The 21,734-nt window shown below is 37.9% G+C and overlaps 2 protein-coding genes across 2 annotated transcripts in view; both read left to right on the forward strand.

Annotated features, from left to right (window-relative positions):
• The first annotated feature begins 1,156 nt into the window (after positions 1 to 1,156).
• Positions 1,157 to 12,806, forward strand: thop1 (thimet oligopeptidase 1). The gene is made up of 13 exons (XM_079856791.1): positions 1,157 to 1,266; positions 2,258 to 2,464; positions 4,538 to 4,686; positions 4,990 to 5,097; positions 5,193 to 5,295; positions 5,901 to 6,061; positions 6,187 to 6,322; positions 7,291 to 7,657; positions 9,545 to 9,746; positions 9,835 to 10,021; positions 11,469 to 11,597; positions 12,080 to 12,216; positions 12,301 to 12,806. Exons 1-13 carry the CDS (start codon positions 1,254 to 1,256, stop codon positions 12,460 to 12,462), a joined length of 2,061 nt encoding a protein of 686 aa, XP_079712917.1. The 5' UTR covers positions 1,157 to 1,253; the 3' UTR covers positions 12,463 to 12,806.
• Positions 12,807 to 14,428: 1,622 nt separating this feature from the next.
• Positions 14,429 to 21,734, forward strand: part of nwd1 (NACHT and WD repeat domain containing 1) — a gene marked incomplete at its 5' end in the record, with an annotated part of 36,301 nt that continues 28,995 nt past the window's right edge. The window contains 5 exon segments of the mRNA XM_079856776.1: positions 14,429 to 14,546; positions 15,129 to 15,218; positions 16,118 to 16,230; positions 16,367 to 16,721; positions 17,357 to 18,626. Of these exon segments, the coding sequence (XP_079712902.1) occupies positions 14,429 to 14,546; positions 15,129 to 15,218; positions 16,118 to 16,230; positions 16,367 to 16,721; positions 17,357 to 18,626 (1,946 nt within the window).

Consider the following 21,734-nt stretch of genomic DNA (forward strand, 5'->3'; position numbering starts at 1 on the left):
GAATTTTCTAGTTTTAGATTAGGGCTGTGGATAATGACTATTTTGATAATCTGTTGAGTAATTCTTTAATTAAAAGAAAATACAATTATTTTCAACAAAATGGTTTGTTTTTATTTAACGTTGTTTAATAAAATGCATTTGAAAAGTAGCAAAAATAAATCATGATGGCATAGTAAAAAGTTTCCTATTCAGTTTTCATTCAGTTTGATCTTCATTTAGCCTATATATATATATATATATATATATATATATATATAAAAAATCTTTGAAATCTGCTAGGCATAGCCTAAAAAAAAAAAAAAATTCAACCCCTGGGGTTAGATTAGAACATGGTAAGAGAATTGATTAAGTATGAATTGTTTTTTAAATAGGCTATTTAATATTTCATATCAGTTGAGCAGGACATTAGTTTTGATAGTAGAATTTTATGCTAGGCTACATCTCTCTTTACTACTAGTTAATAGTAAATAAACACGAATGATCAATAGGTAATTTGAAACATACAGTTCAACTTACCCAACCGCGGAAAGAGGTCCATAAAACAGCTGGAGAATATGTCAGGTAATGACCATTTACCTCATGAAAACCAATTAATGACCATAGCACGTTAGTTGGACTTAAAAAAATTGCTATAGAGAGGAGTATTTTGCTAAATATGATTAGTATATTACATATTTATTACATTGTTATCTATATCTTTAAAATATTATAACGTTGTTATTATATAAAATGCATTATATTTAATTTGAGATGTTATTTTTAACCTCTGCTCTGTATGTTTACAGCATTAGGTGTGATATTATTTGGGGGAGAAAAATTATCATAACACATTAACGTATACTGTAGGCTACCTAATATTTATCCAAATGAATCGATATCCAATCAAGATCAGAATCAAATCACAAGAATTTAATTGAATTGAAATTGTGAAATTTGTGTCAAGCAATAATAAAAACAGTTGCATACCAGTCATTGTATGTAAACATTGTGTTGTCACTAAACTTAATAAAATTCTGTTTAGTTAAATGTTTTGAATCGATTTAAATCGTAAAGCGGAATTTTTATGAAAAAATCAGGGATTTTATTTTGGCCATATCGCCCAGCCCTGATATATCTCTGGTTGTTACAAGGTTGCAGAAGTCTCCGACCAATCCACGGAGAGTCATGTGACCGGAGCAGGAAGAGTGACTGAGCGGCTATTATAGGTTCTTTGAATCGTCGCTGATACACGCGGTGTTCTGACTGAGTGGAAAATGGCACCTACAGGTAAGTTAGCTACGCTAATCTTCTAGACCACATATATACCGCTAGAATATAAGAACCTGAACATATCTGTCTGCTGTTTTAATGAAACTTAAGTAGAACCGACGTGGTGTTTGTAGCGCGTTAGCGCAGTGAGCTAGTATTCGGTGGGTCAGCTGTGAAGTTCGGTCAGCTGGTGCCGCTCGCCATCCGTTTCCGACAAGTGAAAACACACGCCATTCGTCCCACGATGACAGGGCCCACATTTCATATTGCTGGAGACTCATTTATCGCCATGATTTCTCCTTTTACAAAAACATATCCTCAATATTCTTCTGACGCTGTTACTCTATTTATATTATAATGCTGGCTCAATTTAATTAAAGGTTCATGCCATGTTCAAGTAGAGCAAGATTAGCTGGTTAACCTTTAAGCTCTTAAGATGTAATAACAAACTCATCACACACCCTTACACAATATGATTCACAAATCACAATAACTGTAAAGAGCAGATATCAGTGTTTATTTAGCGCTAAATCGCAACTTATCTACTTGTATAAAGAGTTTTCTAAATTCACTGTATCATCATCAGGTGACAGAACAATCATAGTCCCACACCTAACCTTAAAATCATTGACCTTTTTTCACGATTTGTTGATGGATATGTTGTTTCAGGAACAATACATTGTGATTTATTAACCTTTTTAGATCCACATTTAAGTTCAATGTGATAACTCGTACAGTTACACTTTATGTTAAGGTGTCATTGTTACAGTGTAATTATATATTTAAGTAACGTACTGAGAAATACTAAGCAGCTACATGTACTTACTATAGGGTTAGGGTAGGATTAGGATTTGGTTGAGGGTTAGTTTCATGTAATTATGCATAATTTACTGTTATTACTATGGTAAGTAGGCTACATGTAGCATGTAACAAGGACACTAAAATAAAGTGTTACCACTCATACTTGAATGTATTATTCAATCTAAGCATTGTCATCTTCATTGTTCAGGTGAAGTTGTGTTTGGCTCTGGGGATCGGGTCTGTGATGACAACCGTTTGCGATGGGACCTCACTCCTGACCTGATCCACCAGCTTACTGAAGAACTTATTGCCAAAACCAAAAAGGTGTATGACACAGTCGGCGTCCTGGACCTGGCCAGTGTCAGCTATGAGAACACCCTGAAGGCCCTCGCTGATGTGGAAGTAGAGTACACAGGTAGAAATCAATTGAAATGTTACCTTTATTAGGCTATAAAATAAATATTGTTTTGCCTAAAGAAAATAAAGCCTGGGACCATTAAAATGTAAGGGTAAGGCAAATGTGTTGTACATGTAAATATGATGTAACTCTTATTTTACACAACATTTACTGATATTTCACTAATAAATAAAACATTTATTGACACAACACTTCTGTTATTTGGTTATTCGGTTGTTGTTTGTAGATTACTTTTGCCTTAATGGTTCAGCCCAGAGGTGACATGTACAAAGTAATATACACCAGGTTTTTCTATCTATCTACATTTGTAAGCTCCATAGAAAAAAAGTCTGAGTGTGCAGAAAGCTGTGTTCAGTAGTATACACCATTCAGCACTTTTTGCATAATGACACGCTGACCAGCCTGTGCGCTTCCCGCTGCGGTTTACCATTGTTAAGGTGTTGAATTAGCTGAATTTGAATTTCATTTAAACACTATAAATGGCCCCTCTCCTTTAATTTCTTCTTCTTTCCTTTTTCTTCACATTGTTTATAGATAGATATAATGTTGAATTTCGAAGACTATGGATATAATCTAAAATGGGTATGATGTATCGGCCAATAACCGGGATCGGTCGATAAAATTATTTTCACTATGAATCACGCCTAATTCAAACCAGGGTTGCCAGGTCTGGGTTTTTTCCCTACACCAAACATTTGAAGCACACCTCCCATCCAATAATTACAAAGCTTTATGCTTTGTTACTTCTGATAAGAAACAAAGTCTCCGCTTTCAAATTCTCTCAATTTTGTCATGAAATTCAAACACTTTAATTCAAGTTATAACATGAAAAATGTCACATAACCTTGTATTTACCTCAGGAAAGTTAACCAATATACACAATTTAGTTAGCTATAAAAAACACTAGAGAAGAGCTTACTTATTGTTAATTATATATGAATGCTTGAATATATTTGTCGTGAATACAAGCGTTTATATAAACTACCTTATTTGCAACTGAGTTATATACAAACATTTCAGTTTTTAGTTGTGTAATTATTATATATGAAAATAATGAATAGCCTTATTATATATGATAAAAAAAGAACCTCTAATATTATAGAACTGTACCAAATGGGTGTTGTCTGTATAGTTTGAGCATTAGTTGGTAGAGATTTTTTTTTTCCTTTCGAAAATCAACTATCGGTATCGGTGAAGAAATTTAGTATTGGTGTTATTTGGCGATTTGTCCAAAATTTCACGATAACTACACATTTTTTTTATACCATTGACATTTCATAAATCTTATCGTCAATTTCAATATCACAAAAAAATTAATACTAGCCTAACTAACATAAGTAAAAACTGTAAAGCTCACTCAAGACAAGTAAACAGTCAGAGATAAATTAGTAAAATATGAACAAAGAAACTAATTATAAGCAGTAGGGCAAACAACTACATTAGAACAAAGATACAAATGAAATAGACCTACCTGAAAAACCTCAAGCACAAGACAGGCCTATATAGAAATACTACATAACTGTATAAAGTAACCAAATGTACAAAAACACTGCATAGTATTCACCATGTAACTTAAATATACATTAAGTCATCTTCATTTATATAGCGCTTTTAACAATGTAGATTGTTTCAAAGCAGCTTTACAGAGATAAATGTATAATTTTTAAACTTATACTTATTAAAGTTACAAAAGTGATTCTGTCAAGAGCAATGATATTGTCTGATTGAAGTTAAATGACTTTATTAGGTTTATTAGGCCGATAGGATACTCGCAAAGACGGGCATTTTGACACATACGAGTGTGTATTTGACTGTTCAAGCCCAAAACGGTGCCAAAAACAACTCTGTTCAAGAACCACACGTTCTGTCAGATAGCGCACATATACCGAAATGAGTCCTCTTTCGCTGCTTACTGCGCTTGAACGATTAAAAATCACTTGTTTTTAAACTGCAAGGCTTAACGCATTCAAATAATAAGCTTTCATGATGGCGCAGCACGGGAATAGATAGAGACAAAAGTCCAAAATTATCTAAATTTACTTTTTTTTTCTTTTTTTTCTTTTTTTTTAGTCCAGCGGAACATGCTGGATTTCCCTCAGCATGTGTCCCCCTGTAAGGACGTCCGCACGGCCAGCACCGAAGCCGATAAGAAGCTGTCAGAGTTTGATGTGGAGATGAGTATGAGGGAGGATGTTTATCAGAGAATCGTGGCTCTAGAGGTGAGCAGGGGCCGAGCGCTAGCACATCTCTCTCAGGAACTAAACGCTAGTATCTCTCAGGGACTGAACTGAGCTCTGAGAAAGCTGAGGAAACCTGTTAACTGACTTTACCAAATAAGTCACATATTAGTGTGTTGCTCCACCAGCATGTGCATAATTTTATTAGCCATGAATGATATAAAAACAGGTAAAGATGATGTAAGTTTAAAACACCTTCTCTAAACATGTAACCATCCCCTAGATTTTATTTAAAATTTTTATAGTTCTATTTTTGTTATCTTGTCTTTTTGTTTGTTTTAACAGGAGAAGCTATCGGATGAGAGTTTGACACCCGAGGCCAAGCGTTACATGGAGAGACTCATAAAGCTTGGAAAGAGAAATGGCCTCCATCTTCCCAAAGAGACGCAGGAGGTCAGATACTAAGATCTAACTTTCAGTTTGCTGTGTAACAGTAGCGCAAACACACTCTTCTAGCCTGTAACTGAGTTTTGTCTTCCCTGTAACAGGAGATCAAAAAGATCAAGAAAAAAATGAGCAATCTGTGTATCGATTTCAACAAACACCTGAATGAAGATACGACTTGCCTGTATTACTCTCGAGAGGAGCTTGGTGGGTGGGCAGAGTACTTTCCTTTCAGAGAGACACTGAAGATCAGATTTAGTGCCTCCATAAGCCAGTTATGGTCATTGTAATATTATAATAAAGTGTAATGCAACTCTGGGTGTAAATAATTGTTAATAACTTAGTTTACACGAAATGCAAAACACTGTATTTGCAATGTGCAACTTCAAAGCTAGTCATTTTAATTTAGTTAAACATTAAAAGTTACTATGCCAACACTTAGAGAAATGTATTCAGTATTTTTTATTGAATTTTAGTCTATTTGATATTAATTTTCTCACTTTGTTTGCTCTGAATCTGAGCATTAGTAAAGGGCATTCAAAGTAATTTTCCATGTCAGAAAGACTATTGATTTCTAGTGACCGGAGTGACGGAGACTGTTGGCGATGTGACAAAATTGAACAGAGCTGCATTTGACATGCTAATTAGGTGACGACTAAAATAAATAACTACGTTGAAGGTATTTTAAGGATGCATTAGGTGCATCATTACTGTTTCTACAAAACAGTAGAAAAAAAGAAAATAAATTATCCACAGAGACTCTGAAATGAATCTGTGAACCATTTATTTACATAGATGATTTTATTTTTTAGGTGGGCTCCCTGAGGATTTCCTTAACTCTCTGGAGAAAGATGAGTCTGGAAAACTGAAGCTCACTCTGAAATATCCTCATTATTTTCCCACCATGAAGAAGTGCTTTGTCCCAGAGACACGGAAGAAGTTAGAGGAGGCTTTCAACTCACGCTGCAAAGAGGTCAGACATCCCAGAAATCAACTGTAACCATAATTAGAATGATACCTGAAAACACTTTAGGTGATGCTATAAATGAATGCTAATGTATCATTTTAATAATGTTATTATAATGATTTCCCTGATAGGAGAACTCTGCTATTCTGAAGGAGCTTGTAGAGTTGCGCTCCAAGAAGAGCAGCCTGCTGGGCTTCAGCACTCATGCTGACTTTGTGCTTGAGATGAACATGGCCAAGGCCTCCAAGAAGGTTGCAACTTTCCTCGGTAATGACTGCTGTCTTTACATAGAAATGTACCAGATGTAAAAAAAAAAAAAAAGTATGTATGTCAAATAGAGCTGAGATAAGAGCTGAAACTTATAAAAGAGATTATACTGTTAAAGCAAACATTTGAGAAAATCTATTTATTTATTTATTGTAGTATAAATGGTAAAAAAACAAAAACAAAGAAATACTTTTTTTAGCAAGGATGGTTAAAATTGATCTAAGGTGAGAGTAAAGTTATGTACAATATTTCTATTTAAAAAAAAAAAAATAATAATTGAGTGAAGGATCATGTGACACTTGAAAATTCAACTTTACCATCACAGGAATGCATTTTTCATTTTCAAATATATTAAAAACAGACAAAAAGTTCATTTAAATTTATTGAAAAAATTATCTCTTTTTTTCAACAATAGTGTATTTGGTATAACACTTTTATACCACTTTACAATAAGGTTCCATTAGTTAACGTTGGTTAATGCACTAACTAACAATGAGCAATTAATTTATAGCAGTTCTTCTTATTAACTAAAGTTAACAAAGATTAATCAATAAACAACTGTTCATTGTTAGTCTGTTCGCTCCGGTCTATTAAATAATATTAAAAATCTTAAAATCTTACATTTTAAAATCTTCCTGGTCTACTGACATTTATGACATCTGCTTCAAACATTACAATGGGCATGATAACTTTAGTTAACTCTACAATAAGTAAATCCACTTCCCTAGCTAATTACTCTTCAACAGCGAAGCAATAGAATATACAGAGCTGCCGCAAAAACTGAAGTTCAAACACAATATTCTAAAGATGGCTGCGCACTTGTTTCTCTGGTGCATAAGGTTGTGCATAAGGTGCATAACTAATGTTAACAAATGAAACATTATTGCAAAGTGTTAATTTAGTACATTGTTGTGCAATTGTGTTTAACCCTTCCGTTAAACGTGTTCTATTCCCCCTGCACACTTTAGAGGATCTGGCCTGTAAACTGAAGCCCCTGGGTGAGGAAGAGAGGGCTGTTATTCTGAAGCTGAAGGAACAGGAGTGCCAGAAGAGAAATTTGCCCTTCACTGGAGAACTCCATGCCTGGGACACGCGCTACTACATGACCCAGGTGGAGGAGACGCAGTATGCAGTGGATCAGAACCAGCTAAAGGAGTATTTCCCAATGGAGGTGGTTACCAAGGGCCTTCTGGACATCTATCAGGAGCTGCTTAATCTCACCTTTCAGCAGGTGGAGGGAGCACCTGTCTGGCATGATGATGTGACGCTGTACTGCGTTAAAGACCGCTCCTCCGGCCAGGTGGTGGGCCAGTTTTATCTGGATCTTTTCCCCAGGTAAGCACTCATACCTTAGCCTGGGTTTCCCCATGCTGCCTTGAGCGCAGTGCGATTTTATTCACGCTGCTAGGCAGCCTCGATACCATGGACCAGATTTTCCCCTCAAAAAGGGAACCAATCACAGAACGGGGAGGGAGCAGCATGATGACGACGGCTATGCGACACACCGAAGCAGTTTGTTTATTTCTATGGATCCAACATGGCAGGCGCGAAGTTACCTTTCGATGCAGCCTTAGTGTTCTAAGTAGTTTAGTCTTGTTCAGCCATCGTCTTCTTCCTCGTCGAATTTCTGTCGCTCTACATCTACTGTCTATGCTCTACATGCGTCATCTGGTATAATTGAAACGATTGGCTATGATCTACGTACAGGCGCATTTGATAGACATTCGTAGCGCCCAATAAACGGCTCTGGGCATTCGAAAACCACGCCTCAAATACGAGAAAATGAACATGTGGTTCCCAGACCACGTCTCAATGAGAAAGAGGTCTGACGTTAGCCAGGCTACTCATACCTGTTTTCTACTGAAATTGTGCTGGTGGGGATCTGAAAATCTTTCATTCTTAAGAATACAATTCTTCTTAATTGCTGTCTTTTTTAAAGGGAAAATATGTATTCCTAAAAATACTTCTTAAGAATCTTCTTTTTTTTCCCTTAAGATTGTTTTCATAAGAATCGTAAATAACTTTGCTTAAATCCTCGAAGATAAGATATTGGGCTGTCAAATATAGACATATTTGTCATTTTTGTTTTAATATGTATTATTACTAGAAATAAGGATGTGCTCTAGTACTCTGAATTGACACGAATTATCAATAATGTAAAGAATGATTGGTCATGATTCTGTAATGTAACTTTTTGCAGAATTCAAAATTCAGTAACCACTCTAGAAAAAGGAGTCAAATAGGGACCTCGTTTTTAATTATTTAATTACAACATAATTTTCAGCAGCATTCAGCAGAAGTGAGAGCACCCATACACAGGACGCGCACAGGGTGCATTTACTCTAGAAAGAGTGCAAATCAATGCAACAGACCACTGTCTTGAGACAGGCTCTTTAAAAAAAAAAAAATTAAAATACAGTTCCAGTTGAACTCCCGTCGAGCCAGTTGCGACGAGAACAGTGTGTTATGATTATTATGGTAATCTGCAGGCAGAGGAAATAAACTACATTAGAAGTTTTTTTTTTTTTTTTTTACCAAAACACACGAGGATGCATCGAGAGGTGACTTGTGCGGACTTGAGACAGCCAGGTATCCCAGAATACATCTCTCACTAACCAGCAAGCGTCAATAGCAGAGGAGAACCCGCAAAATGTTTAAATACTACTGTAATTTTCACAAAATGTAGTTTTAGGAGTTTTTCAGGCGAGAAAGTAGTTGTTTAAAGTGCAAATCTGTGGTTTACAATTTACCCGGGAACAATACAAGTTGACACCGTTATGACTAAATGTTTTCTTAGTACTAAAGAAAGGTGATATTTGTCTCTGGTTAAACGTATCCATAGCAGACTGGGCGGAGTGGCCTTGGACGGCAACATGCCTACTGCATTATGGGATGTGAATTGTTCCTACCTGTTTGACCTTTCCTACCTACCTGACTAGGGAAGATGTTTCCTCTAGTCAGGTAACAGCAATTTCTTTTTTTTTTTTTTTTCTTCTACTGCATAGGCAGCCAAGTTTTATTGAAAGCCCATTCACCTAGCGGTGAAGTGCCCTTTAAGTTATTTCTTAAGAAGGGTTTGGTGAAACTGGCCCCTGTATCCTGAGGGTTGCCAGGCAGCTTCAGTGTAGGATTTCTGAGATATAGAACCCATTTATATCCTGCGTGCAGAGCTTCAGTGGCAGTTCAGCTAGATTAATCGCTAATTCTCCATTATCTCTGTAGGGAGGGGAAGTACGGCCATGCTGCATGCTTTGGCCTGCAGCCTGGCTGTTTGCTCCCAGACGGGACCAGGCAAATGGCTGTGGCTGCCATGGTGGCTAATTTCAGCAAGCCCACCGCTGACGCTCCATCCCTGCTGCAGCACGACGAAGTGGAAACGTACTTCCATGAGTTTGGACATGTGATGCACCAGCTTTGTGCTCAGGTCTGAATCGAGGCTTTCAGTGTCACTTAGGTTGCAACTAATTTGCAGTGTGTGAAGATTAAATATGGATGTACTTTTGTTTGTTCAGACTGACTTTGCAATGTTCAGCGGGACTCACGTTGAGAGGGATTTCGTGGAAGCTCCGTCTCAGATGTTAGAGAACTGGGTCTGGGAGAAGGAGCCACTGCAGCGCATGTCCAAGCACTACAAAACAGGAAACCCCATTCCAGAGGAGCTTCTGGACAAACTTATCAAGTCCAGACTTGCTAACACAGGTGACCATTGACAAAACAAACAGTGGTGGTCATTTTCACAGATGACAGCTTGGAACTGATCACCTGCTAGCTACAAGTCAACATGAAACAAAAGTTTGCACTGTAATTTGTCACACACTTTCCTAGTCTTATTTTGAATATTTCTGTTAAGGTGTTTTCACACTTGGTTCTTTTCAGGAGTCTTAGCGTGGTTTGTGTTTTTTTTTGGCCCATATGTGAACACTCCAAACTATCTCAGAATCCTTAAAAGTGAGTGAACCGAACCGAACCGAGACCATCTCAGGAGGCGGTCTGACTACGGTTCAGGTTCACTTTCAGCTAACGGCACTGTTCGCTAAAAATGTCCATTGTGACAAATCAGTCCAGGCTTACTTGATCTCTCCATTCTCGAATTAGATGCCTCCGTACAAATTAGGGGTGTGCATCTTCACTGGTCTCACGATTAAATTTGATTACGATTATCATGTCACTCATTCGATATAATGATGCGTTGCATCCTCAATTTTCAATATTACTGCACATGGCTACATTTTCGTCAATTAATACAAGCAGTCAGATACATGAACTCCCTTTTTTATTTTATCTGCTCAAAGTACATTGAATGTAGCCAACATCAAGTCTGAACAGCAGACGACAGGAGCATTTAGAACTTATAAACATTAGTAAATCCTAAAAGCGCACAAAACTGTCAAGTAGTGTACTTAAGTCACAGTAACGCATACACGCGCTTGCATTCACACACATACGTTCACACGCACACGCTCAGGCTGTAGCCTAAATGTTAAAATAGTGGGTGCATTTTTATTACTCGTTTTTGTGTTTTGCCTCCCTCCGCCATTTTACACTACCGTGAGAAGTGCATATGTGACGAATGACGTCAGAGAAACACCAGTAGGTTATAATCGATTATGGTCTATTACTGCATTGATGCAGAATCGTCCGTGTCCGCATCGTAGAAACGATTAATTTCAACACCTCTTGTACAAATCAGCTGTTCATCATGGTGGCTGCTTTTGGGACATCTGGACTCAACAGCATTTGTAGCAATCTCGTTTTACAAAATAATAATAAATAATAATAATAATAATCTTTACAAATAAATATCTTTGTTAGTGAGGCACATACAATTTAAGTGAATGAGATCAAATTTTGAAGGCTATAGGGTCAGCCTTCAAACACTGAACTGGACGAGATCCAAAAAGCTACCATATGAACACCGGTCTGAGGCCACTTTCCTACTTAATTGGACCAAAATGGATCTGAGTCCTCTTTCAGGGACAGGGACCGTGAACGTAAAGAGAACTTTTTCTTTTTCACTTGGTCTTTCTGGTGAGATTGCTGTGGAAAAATGTCATCCAATATTCACAGATTTCAGTATCTATTAAAAAAGTCTGTCTTTTAATAGTATCCTATTAATAGTATTTAAAATATCCTCCTTGTTTTTCAGGGTTGTTTAACTTGAGGCAGATTGTTCTGGCTAAGGTGGACCAGGCTTTGCACACAAAGAATGGGCTCGACGCGGCTGAGGAGTATGCCAAACTCTGCCTGGACATTCTGGGAATTCCTGCTTCACCAGGTAAAATGAGACTTGGGTCACAGTAATATAATAAAAATCTTTTCACAAAATGAACACTGATAAATTACTAGTTAATTGTACATATTATTACCACCTGGAATGAGGATAAGCACTTTAGTTTCATAATGACACAATTAGAGGCTTTTTTTTTTTTTTTTACTTCTTGAGTGTGACAGGCATAAAGGGATGATCAACCAGAATGTATTTTTGATCTTAGTAATACAAAGCAATATTTACTTATACTGTATATTTATTCCATGCACAGTAATTTATAACATTTATACAATGACTTTCAGACTTTCACAATGTTGTTTCATTTTATTTCACCTATAGCAAAATTGGCACAAATTTTATAATGAATATTTGTAGAACGTCATCTCTATTAGCAGAATTTTAATTTCTAAACTAATTTTAAAACTGAATGCAATTATTATGATTACCTCATCAATACCTCATTACCCCCCCCCCCCGTGCTCTTACAGGGACAAACATGCCTGCCACCTTCGGTCACCTGGCTGGAGGATATGATGCTCAGTACTACGGTTACCTGTGGAGTGAAGTCTTTTCCATGGACATGTTCTACGCCCGTTTCAAACAAGAAGGCATCATGGACCCTAAGGTTAGCTTAACCTGCAGTGCTTGCGAGTCCTGTGCATAAATATGCCTTCTGAATGTCTGCTCATGTTTCTGTGTTGTTAAACAGGTGGGTCTGGACTATAGGAAGTGTGTTTTGAAGCCTGGAGGCTCTGAGGATGCTGCTGACATGCTGAAGAAGTTCTTGGGAAGAGAACCCAAGCAGGATGCATTCCTCCTGAGCAAAGGGCTCACGGCTGATCTGGAGTCCGGGACGCCCTGTGCCTGCTGACTGCCTGAAAGTTAGGCTAAGCCGTTAAAGCCTCAGACTGATACCTCCTATACAAATCCCAAAAAGCTCATTCACTAATCACACTTTCTCCCAACCCTGCACTTGTGCAAAGAGCTTTCACGATGGATGTTTGAAGCATTGTTTTAAAATTGAAAGTTGTATTGAAATATGTCACACAAAAAAAAAAAAAAAATCTCCAAATGACACTCTTGTTGCGTTTTAACTGTTTTCTATGGAGCTTAATGAATCCCCTATGGAAAATGCCAAGGCACTGCTTCAGTGCACTCATAACACATAATTTGGCTGATGTCACACACGGTATACCAGTCACATGATTCACAACAGGTCCAAGAAATAAATACAAGAAATAAAAACTAAATTAAAGTAAATTAAGACATATTGAGCACATTTGTCCATAAATATATCAATGAATAAATACGTATGTATATATTCTCACAAACACCGAATTAATTAATTACAGTGGTGGCCAAAATTATTAGAACGGTAAGATTTTTTTATGCTTTAAAAGAAGTCTCTCCTGCTCATCAAGGCTTCATTTATTTGATCCAAAATACAGCAAGAAAAGTAATATTGTGAAATATTTTTACAATTTTAAAAGAACTGTTTTCTATTTGAATATATTTTAAAATGTAATTTATTCCTGTGATCAAAGCTGCATTTTCAGCATCATTACTCAGTGTCACATGATCCTTCAGAAATCATTCTAATATGCCGATTTTCTGCTAAAGAAACATTTATTATTATTATCAATGATGAAAGCAGTTGTATACAATTTCTTTTCAGGATTTTTTGATGAATAGAACGTTCAAAAGAACAGCATTTATCTGAAATAGAAATCAAATAAATTATTGGATCAAATAAATTAAGCTTTGGTGAGCAGAAGAGATTTCTTTTAAAACATTAATAAATCTTACCTTTCTAATAATTTTGGCCACCACTGTATATCATATATTAATAATGAATTACAATTTTAAATGATATAGCAATATGACAAAAAATATAATGGTAGTGTTTTACTGCCTGTGATGTATTATTTTAAATAACAAATACTAATTGCAAAAAACTGCAACTTTTTGAGATGTAAAATATAATCCAACTAAAATCATAGCAGATCTTTTTCCACATTTAATGTAATATTAAAACCAAGAAAATTCATGTAAGAAATTAAAAAGTCTTTTTGTTTTTATTGTTAACATATTACATAAATTGCACAATTTTGCCTGGGGCAAAGTAAGTTTTGATTATGATTCAAAGCATCAACCCTGACACCCAATTCCTTGGTGAGCCTAGAGTTGGGTTACTCTCTCTCGAGACTGAAGGGTTCTGAGCACATTAGAGAAGCTAGAAACAAACAACACGGAGTAACAATTAACAGATGCAGAGGTTTAGTGCAATAAAATCACCTGCTCCTGTGGGAGCATGCTCAGTTTATCAGCTTCACGTAAATACTTGTCATTTAAAATCATATTATATTTATTTGTGAAGAGGCAAAATGATTCCAAGGATCTTAAACTCACAATCAGAAATGAAAAGCAACAGTAAATGGATTCATACACTTTGGGTTAATTAAAGATGTGGCAGCTGCTCATGGTCTCCAGGGTCCGGGTCGTAAACACCGTGTCTCTCTCGGCCTTCCTGATCTCAGTGGATAAAATGACGGGTGCAGAGGAGAACAAACAAATGTGCTAGAGTGCTTCGCAACAGGGCGGTTTTCTTTTCCTTATAGTGGAATACTGTGGAAAACGTGTTTTTCATCTAGGGGCTCAATTAATATTCGGCTTTCAGATCTACTCTTTCACTTCTCGAACTAAGCAGTGATGCTCAGTAGTCCTGGAGCTCATTATTCAATGCTGTATTTTTTGGGGGGTCACTAAGATTTGGGTGGGTTATGAAGACAGGAGTGCAGGTGATCATACTCTGGATTTATTGAAGTGTGTTGGTCAGGATGGCTGTGGTGGAGATGAGCGAAGCTCTTGGATTGGAGGCTCTACGGGGACAGAGCGCTGATGCTTTACAACCTGTTTCCAGAATGGTGCGGGTGTTCATCAGCTCCACACACTCGGGTAAGGCTAGCACTGCTTGTTTTAGTCCCCTTAACTCAGATTACACACACGTGTGTGCAAAAACATATGCATGTAATATAATATAATATACTGTATATATATGTGTATGTGTGTGTATGTTTATATATGTATTATGTGTATATGTATATACACACGTGTGTGTGTGTATATACACACACACACACACTCTTGTACATCTATCTTTATGAGGACATTCATTGACACAATGCAATCTTTAGCCGCTTACCCTAACCTTACCCATCACAACTAAGTGCCTAACCCGAACCCTTACCCTAAACCTACCCTTAACCTAATTATAACCTTATCCCTAAAACCAAGTCTTGACCCTCAAACAGGCCTTTAAAGGGGTCTCAGAAAGTGAGGACCGGCCAAAATGTCCTCACTTTACTCTTATTGTCCTCACTCCTATGGTCTAAAACTCAAACTGGTCCTCACAAAGATAGTTGTACAAGTACACACACACAGTATGTATGTATACTATAATCGAGTTAACACAATATTAAATATCACAAAATAAACTCCTTCAGACCTGCCATTAATAAACTACATTTTATTTGACAGACATGAAAAATGAGCGAAATGCATTCTGGGAGAAGGCCTATTCTGAGTTGCAGGCCCACTGCCAAAGTTTGGGTCTCGTCTTTGAGGTTTGTGTTGTGTAAATGTAGTGTAGATTAAAGGAGAACTCCGGTCAATTTTAACATTGAGCTCATTTTTTTGTACATTTGGAGTGCTGTCAATACAGAGAACAACGGCAAAAATCGGTGTTGCCTACACCGAGTTATTCTATTTTTAAAATTTGCACCCTGTTGACTTCAATGGGGCAAGTACTAAACCTGCTTTTAGCCTCTTAACATCCTTGATGTGTCATTACAAGTGCACAGAAAATGTGAGTGATTCCTTCTGAGTGAACACGAGTGAGTCTGACTGCAGTAGATGTGAAAGAAATGTATAAAAATGATGTTATTTAAGCCAGCGCAAATACCTTTGTTTACATCCTGTTTTTCGGTTGAAGTCCAAAGTAGTCGATTGCAGAGTTCACACGCATAGGTTTAATACCTATGATCACGCGCGTGAACTCGGCAATCGACTACTTTGGACTTCAACCGAAAAACAGGATGTAAACAAAGGTATTTGCGCTGGCTTAAATAACATCATTTTTATACATTTCTTTCACATCTACTGCAGTCAGACTCACTCGTGTTCACTCAGAAGGAATCACTCACATTTTCTGTGCACTTGTAATGACACATCAAGGATGTTAAGAGGCTAAAAGCAGGTTTAGTACTTGCCCCATTGAAGTCAACAGGGTGCAAATTTTAAAAATAGAATAACTTGGTGTAGGCAACACCGATTTTTGTCGTTGTTCTCTGTATTGACAGCACTCCAAATGTACAAAAAAATGAGCTCAATGTTAAAATTGACCGGAGTTCTCCTTTAATTCTGGTGGGAACGGATTTTTTTATATATATATAAACATATCCACCAAAGAGCCTAATATTTTTTTTGGTTTGGTATTGTGAATTTTGTTTGATTTTTCTTGCAGTTAGTGGATCTCAGATGCGGAGTGCGTGACATCATCGCAGATGATCATTTGACAACGGAACTGTCCATTAAAGAAATTGAAACCTGTCAGAGAATATCAGATGGGCCGACTTTTATTGTAAGTGTCACCAGCAACATTAATACATTTTATTCAGTCTTTGCCAATTAACACCTTATCAGGCTTGTTTTGGTTCTCATTTAAAATCCTTAAGTGTAATGCTGTATCTCTGTTTTGCACTATTTGTTTTTGTCAGGCTCTGCTCGGTAATCAGTACGGCCATCGACCCATCCCATACCTTATACCAGCAACAGAGTTTGAGTCGCTGATCTCAAAACTCTCCAAAGATTCAGAGGGTTTAATGCTCCTTAACCAATGGTTCTCCAAAGACAGTAACTCAGTCCCACCCACATATATCCTCCAGCCAATCACAGCTCACTATCCTCATTACAATGACAGGGGTTCTGAGAGAGGACAGCTGCATGATAATGATGTCATATCCTGGAATCTGACAGAGTCACGACTGCTGCAGGCTCTCCGCACTGCCGCCCAACAGGCTGAGAGAGACGGGGATATCACTGTTGACCACAAGCACAAGTTTTTCAAATCTGGTGAGAGATTATGAAACTTTCTAGGAATATGGTGTAGATTTGGGTCTTTTTTTTTCTCATTGCAGACCTGTATGACTGACTGACTTCAGCGGAACACACACACACTCAAAAATATTTTTTGTAATAATTTTTTTTATCCATACAGTAAAAGTCACTGGGTTCCAAAACCAACAATTTCCAGTACTGACTTTCATTGTATAACTTTTTATTTTTTAAATATTGTCTTTTGTGTTCTGCAGAAGAAAGAAATGCATACAGGTTTGAAGTGTCATGAAGGGTGAGTTAGTAATCGAGGATCTTCATTTTACGTTTGTTTTGTATGTGGATTTGTGATTTTTATGATTTTTGTGATTTTTGTATTTGGTAAAGCCAAATGGTAACAGGGTTGTAAAATATGGGACATGACTAAACATTATGTTTTTGGTAAATAAAGTGAATAGTAAAAGATGTTAGATTATAGTTAATCTAACAATTCTAAAAACAAAACAAAACAACATGGTATTTAAACTTCTAATTATTAAAAAAATGTGACCCAATACCATATTTATGGAAAGAGTCTTTTAAGTTTAATGAGTCCTGTCCTAGTTTTTCCTTTTATTTGAATGATTATCATGTTATTTACGTATGTTTCATAGTCTTAGAGTATGAAATGGAGCACGGCTTTCTCAAGACTCAAGGCGAGGCATCAGCTGTGCTATTTATCCGTGAACTGCCTCGACTTAGTAAAAGAGACTGCAAGAAAAACTTTGCAAAGTTTCTCCTGGACGTCACAGCTGACGGCTTGCTTGACACAGAAGCACGGGAGCTCTTGGCAGACCTGAAGCAACGCATCTGCAACACAGATCGCCTCCAACCTCTCTGCATGGAGCTCAGCAAAGGAGCTTTGAACCCGAGCCGCAAAGAACACAAGGAATATCTGGGAAAACTGTGTGAGCAGGTATCATCTCAAATGAAGGAACTAATCAGCAGGAACGCTCTTCAAACTTCAGGAGGTTGTAGCACAGTAGATCCAGGATGGTCCTGGTTGAAACAAGAGCTCTTCCATCATGCCATGCTGAGCGAGGAGAAGTGTTCTGTGTTTAAAGGGAGGGACAGCATTCTGGGAAAGATCTGCATCACCATGTGGGAGTCCACTAACGCTTGCCACGAACCTCTTCTGGTTCATGGACCTTCAGGGGTTGGTAAAACAGCTCTGCTTTGCAAACTGGCACAGGAAATGCGAGGTGTTGATCATCGGGGAATTGTGGTGCTGAGGTTGCTGGGAACATCTCCACTCAGCTCAGATGTTGACTCTGTTCTCAGAGGTGTATGTCTTCAAGTTTGTGGAGCTTCAGGGTTGCAGTTCCCCCACCCACATATTGCCAACACACATGAAGACCTGGTTCGGTTTTTCCATTCCACGCTGGAAGACGTGTCAAAACAAGGAGACACACTTCTACTCATTCTAGATGCAGTGGACCAGCTGTTACAGGCAAACAAGCCCCATAATCTAGACTGGATACCTAAAGCGATTCCACCTAATGTACACATTGTGCTCTCTACTTCTGATGACTGTGTTGAGAAATGTAAATCTTTGGTTACAGCAGAGCAAAACATCTTTAGAGTGGAACTTCTCACAGACGTTCAAGGGAAAGACGTCATTGATGCCTACATGAGCGCAGCTGGACGCAAGCTGAACTCAGAACAGTTGGACACCATCTTACATAGCTTCCAGCAAAGCGGAAGCCCTTTGCATCTGAAACTCATACTAGACATTGCTAAACAGTGGTCCTCCTGGACCTCCATGTCTAGTTCTCACCTGGGCATCTCTGCACAGGAGGTGATGACACAGTTTTTGCAATCACTTGAGGAGAATCATGGGAAGAAGCTAGTTAGTCATGCTTTGAGCTTCATATTGTTATCAAGGTAAGTCATATTTTGTTATGTTGGTGTAGCAAGACCCAATATGTTAACTTTTTAATGATAGATGAGGATGCTTTGTTAATTAGGTATAATGGCATCTTTACACTGCCGTGCTGTCTTGCCTCCAAATTATGTGTAAAAATGCATAAAAGATGTACAAAAATATGCCAAAGTCGCATCAGAACCACCTTAAATTCCACAGTTGTCATGACTGGCAGTATGCATACATTTGTGTGACTATGCACGGGAATCAACACTGAGAAGTCATAGGTTGTTTCCTGTGATTGTGATTCCTGTTTAAATACCAAGGTTGTGCACCATTCAGAATTTAATTGATAATGTCTTTTATATTAAAAAATGAAAGAAAAAAAACTGATTTAAAGAGATAGTTCACCCGAAAAATGTAATTCTGTCTTTAATTACTCACCCCCATGTCGTTCCAAACCTGTAAGACTTTCTTTCATCTTCAGAACACAAATGAAGATCTTTTTGATGAAATCTGAGAGCTTTCTGTCCCTCCATTGACAGCTACACAACTACCACTTTGGCGTTTCAAAAAGTTCACAAATAGATCGTGAAAATAATCCATATGAAAAATGAAAAAATCCAATATGGGTTTTATTTATGATCAATAATCATAACATAAGATGGGGGGAGAAAATTAATAGGGAACCATCGCACAAATCCCGCCACCCAGATGTAGCAACGAAGCTCCTAATATCCATGCTCATCCAGTCCTCAGGGGTAGTGAATCTGCTCATAAGACTCGGGTAACAAACATTTCCAACCACTAGAGAGCAGACAAACCATTAATCGGATTTACCAATGAGCAAACACGGCGAACTCCAGGGGCTGGAGCTAGGCTCCCCGATGTAATTGTCCAAAATATACTGCACCTCTTTTTGCAGAAGAGCTCTTTTCAGCGGATTGATGCAATATGGATGCTGTTTTATAGGTTGAGTGGTGGACCCCACATCAATATCGTGCTCAATAACGGACGTCTGGCCAGGGATGTCACTGAATAAAATCAGAAACTGGCTCACTACCTCCAAAACATCAGCTTTCTCAGTAGGAGATACATTTGGTAACCGACTAGACACATTTAAGAGAACCTTAAGGTTGCAGTGATCCACCCAACACAGGTAACAACACCAACACTTTGTCACCAGGGTTAAAATTTGTTCTCTAGCTTTCTTATCAAACCAAGTCTTCATCTCGTCTTGCGCTTTCTCAAGATTTTGTTTGGCTAGCTTATGGACTCTGTAAATGCGTGTACAAAACTCTGTGACGTACTCGAGAAGGGTTCTACTTTTTAAATCACAGAGCCATTTCTCTTTTAATATGGTCAAAGGTCCACGTGGAATGTGGCCAAAAACCAATTCAGCAGGGCTAAACCTGAGTGATTCTTGTACCACTTCACGTGAGGCAAAAAGTAACTACGGAATTCCCTCTTCCTAGTCTCGTCCAAGTTCAAAACAATAAGTGCGAAGTATAGACTACAGGGTCTGGTGAAACCTCTCCAGTGCACCCTACATATGACTTTCAGGGTGATAAACAGTGTCGTTATACTTATACACTTAAGCACTCTTGAAAACATACGAGATGTAAAATTCGTCCCCTTGTCACTTTGGATTATTTTTGGCAAGCAAAAAAGTGTAAAGAACTTAATGAATTTCTTTGGATATCGTTCTCGCAGTAATGATACGTAAAGGGACCGCCTCGGGAAAACACATAACCGTGCACATTATCTTCAGCAGATATTTGTAGCCAGACTTTGAACGGGGAAGAGATCCAACATAATCAATTATTATGTGTTCAAATGGTTCCAACACCATCTGAAATGGATAAAGTGGGGCAGGCGGAATAGTTTGGTTGGGCTTCCCTACCATTTGACAAATTTGGCAAGTTTGGCTGTAGCGTGAAACATCCTTCTTCAGACCATGCCAATAAAAACTTAGCAAAATCCGATCATACGTTTTTATAACACCTAAATGACTAGCTGGACCATTATGTGCCACATCCAAAATCGGCTCTCAGACAACTGGAAACACAATTTGAACGGTATTCCACTAACGGTGCCCACTTTCTCATCAATGTAGCATCTTTGGTGGTGGGTGAGGAGATTCCCCCCTTCTATGTAAAGCTTTTTGAGTGCAGAGAAAAGCGCTATATAAATGTAACAAATTAATTATTGTAACAATGTTAGCTCAAAGGGGAAATATTAATAATAATCCATAATTACCAGTTATGATTAATTATTAATATTTGGGTCAGTTAATTAGATTAACTTTGAGGTAAGCTAAATTAAATATTACAATCAATTTATCTGTTCCAAAGAACTCTTTGATTATTCATTTATTCTAAGAAAAGTGTATCTTTCATGGTCACTGAAAAATAATTATTCCTTAGCGTGTACAGCACTTAAAGCATGTAACAGGATCAAGACCGTAAAAGGGACTTTGTATGCAAACAGAGAATCAGAAACCAAATGCATAATTGTGCACAAGTTTTATTAACTAAATCACAAACATGACTAAACTAAACAAAACATACAAACAAACATACATACATTCATTCATACATACATGCATAGGTCAAGTGGTGAGTGTTATGGAACCGGAAACAGGAAATAGAACTATGGAGCAAGATCTATTTTAGTATGAAAAGAACCATCAGCTTATTTCATAGCACCTCATTAAATACTTGCATTGTCAGTTGCAAATCGTGGACAATTCTTGAAGTGGTTGAAATATGAGTCTGTTGGTGGGTCCGTGAGGGTCAAAAGTCATGGTGCAAGTTGCCATTTTGTGGTTCCGAAGCTGTTGTGGGTCAGAGCTTGCATGGTGGCTTCGAGCACATGGCTGTGGTGAGTCAAAGCCTGCTGTCCTGGCCTGCTGAGTGCACGCTGGCTGGTGCGGCCTCCTGAAGTGCCAGGATGGCCAGGAGTTGATCGTTGCCAATTCAATGATGGTAAAGTTGCAGTTTTTCTGGATTGAAGAAAAGGCAGTCTATCTCCCTCTGGGGAGCGTGAAAGCATGGCAGGCAGTGCTCTGGCCTGCTGGATCCAGGGCCATGGGCCCCAGTGGTGGGGGAGGGGCCCCCAACGCGAGG

This window comes from Squalius cephalus (assembly GCF_949319135.1).
Source record: "Squalius cephalus genome assembly, chromosome: 22".
NCBI classification, from domain to species: Eukaryota; Metazoa; Chordata; class Actinopteri; order Cypriniformes; family Leuciscidae; genus Squalius; species Squalius cephalus.

Coding starts and splice junctions, on each gene's coding strand:
- thop1 (XM_079856791.1), top strand. Junction 6,062..6,186: donor TCAACTCACGCTGCAAAGAG/GTCAGACATCCC, acceptor TTTCCCTGATAG/GAGAACTCTGCTATTCTGAA. Junction 10,022..11,468: donor GTCCAGACTTGCTAACACAG/GTGACCATTGAC, acceptor CTTGTTTTTCAG/GGTTGTTTAACTTGAGGCAG.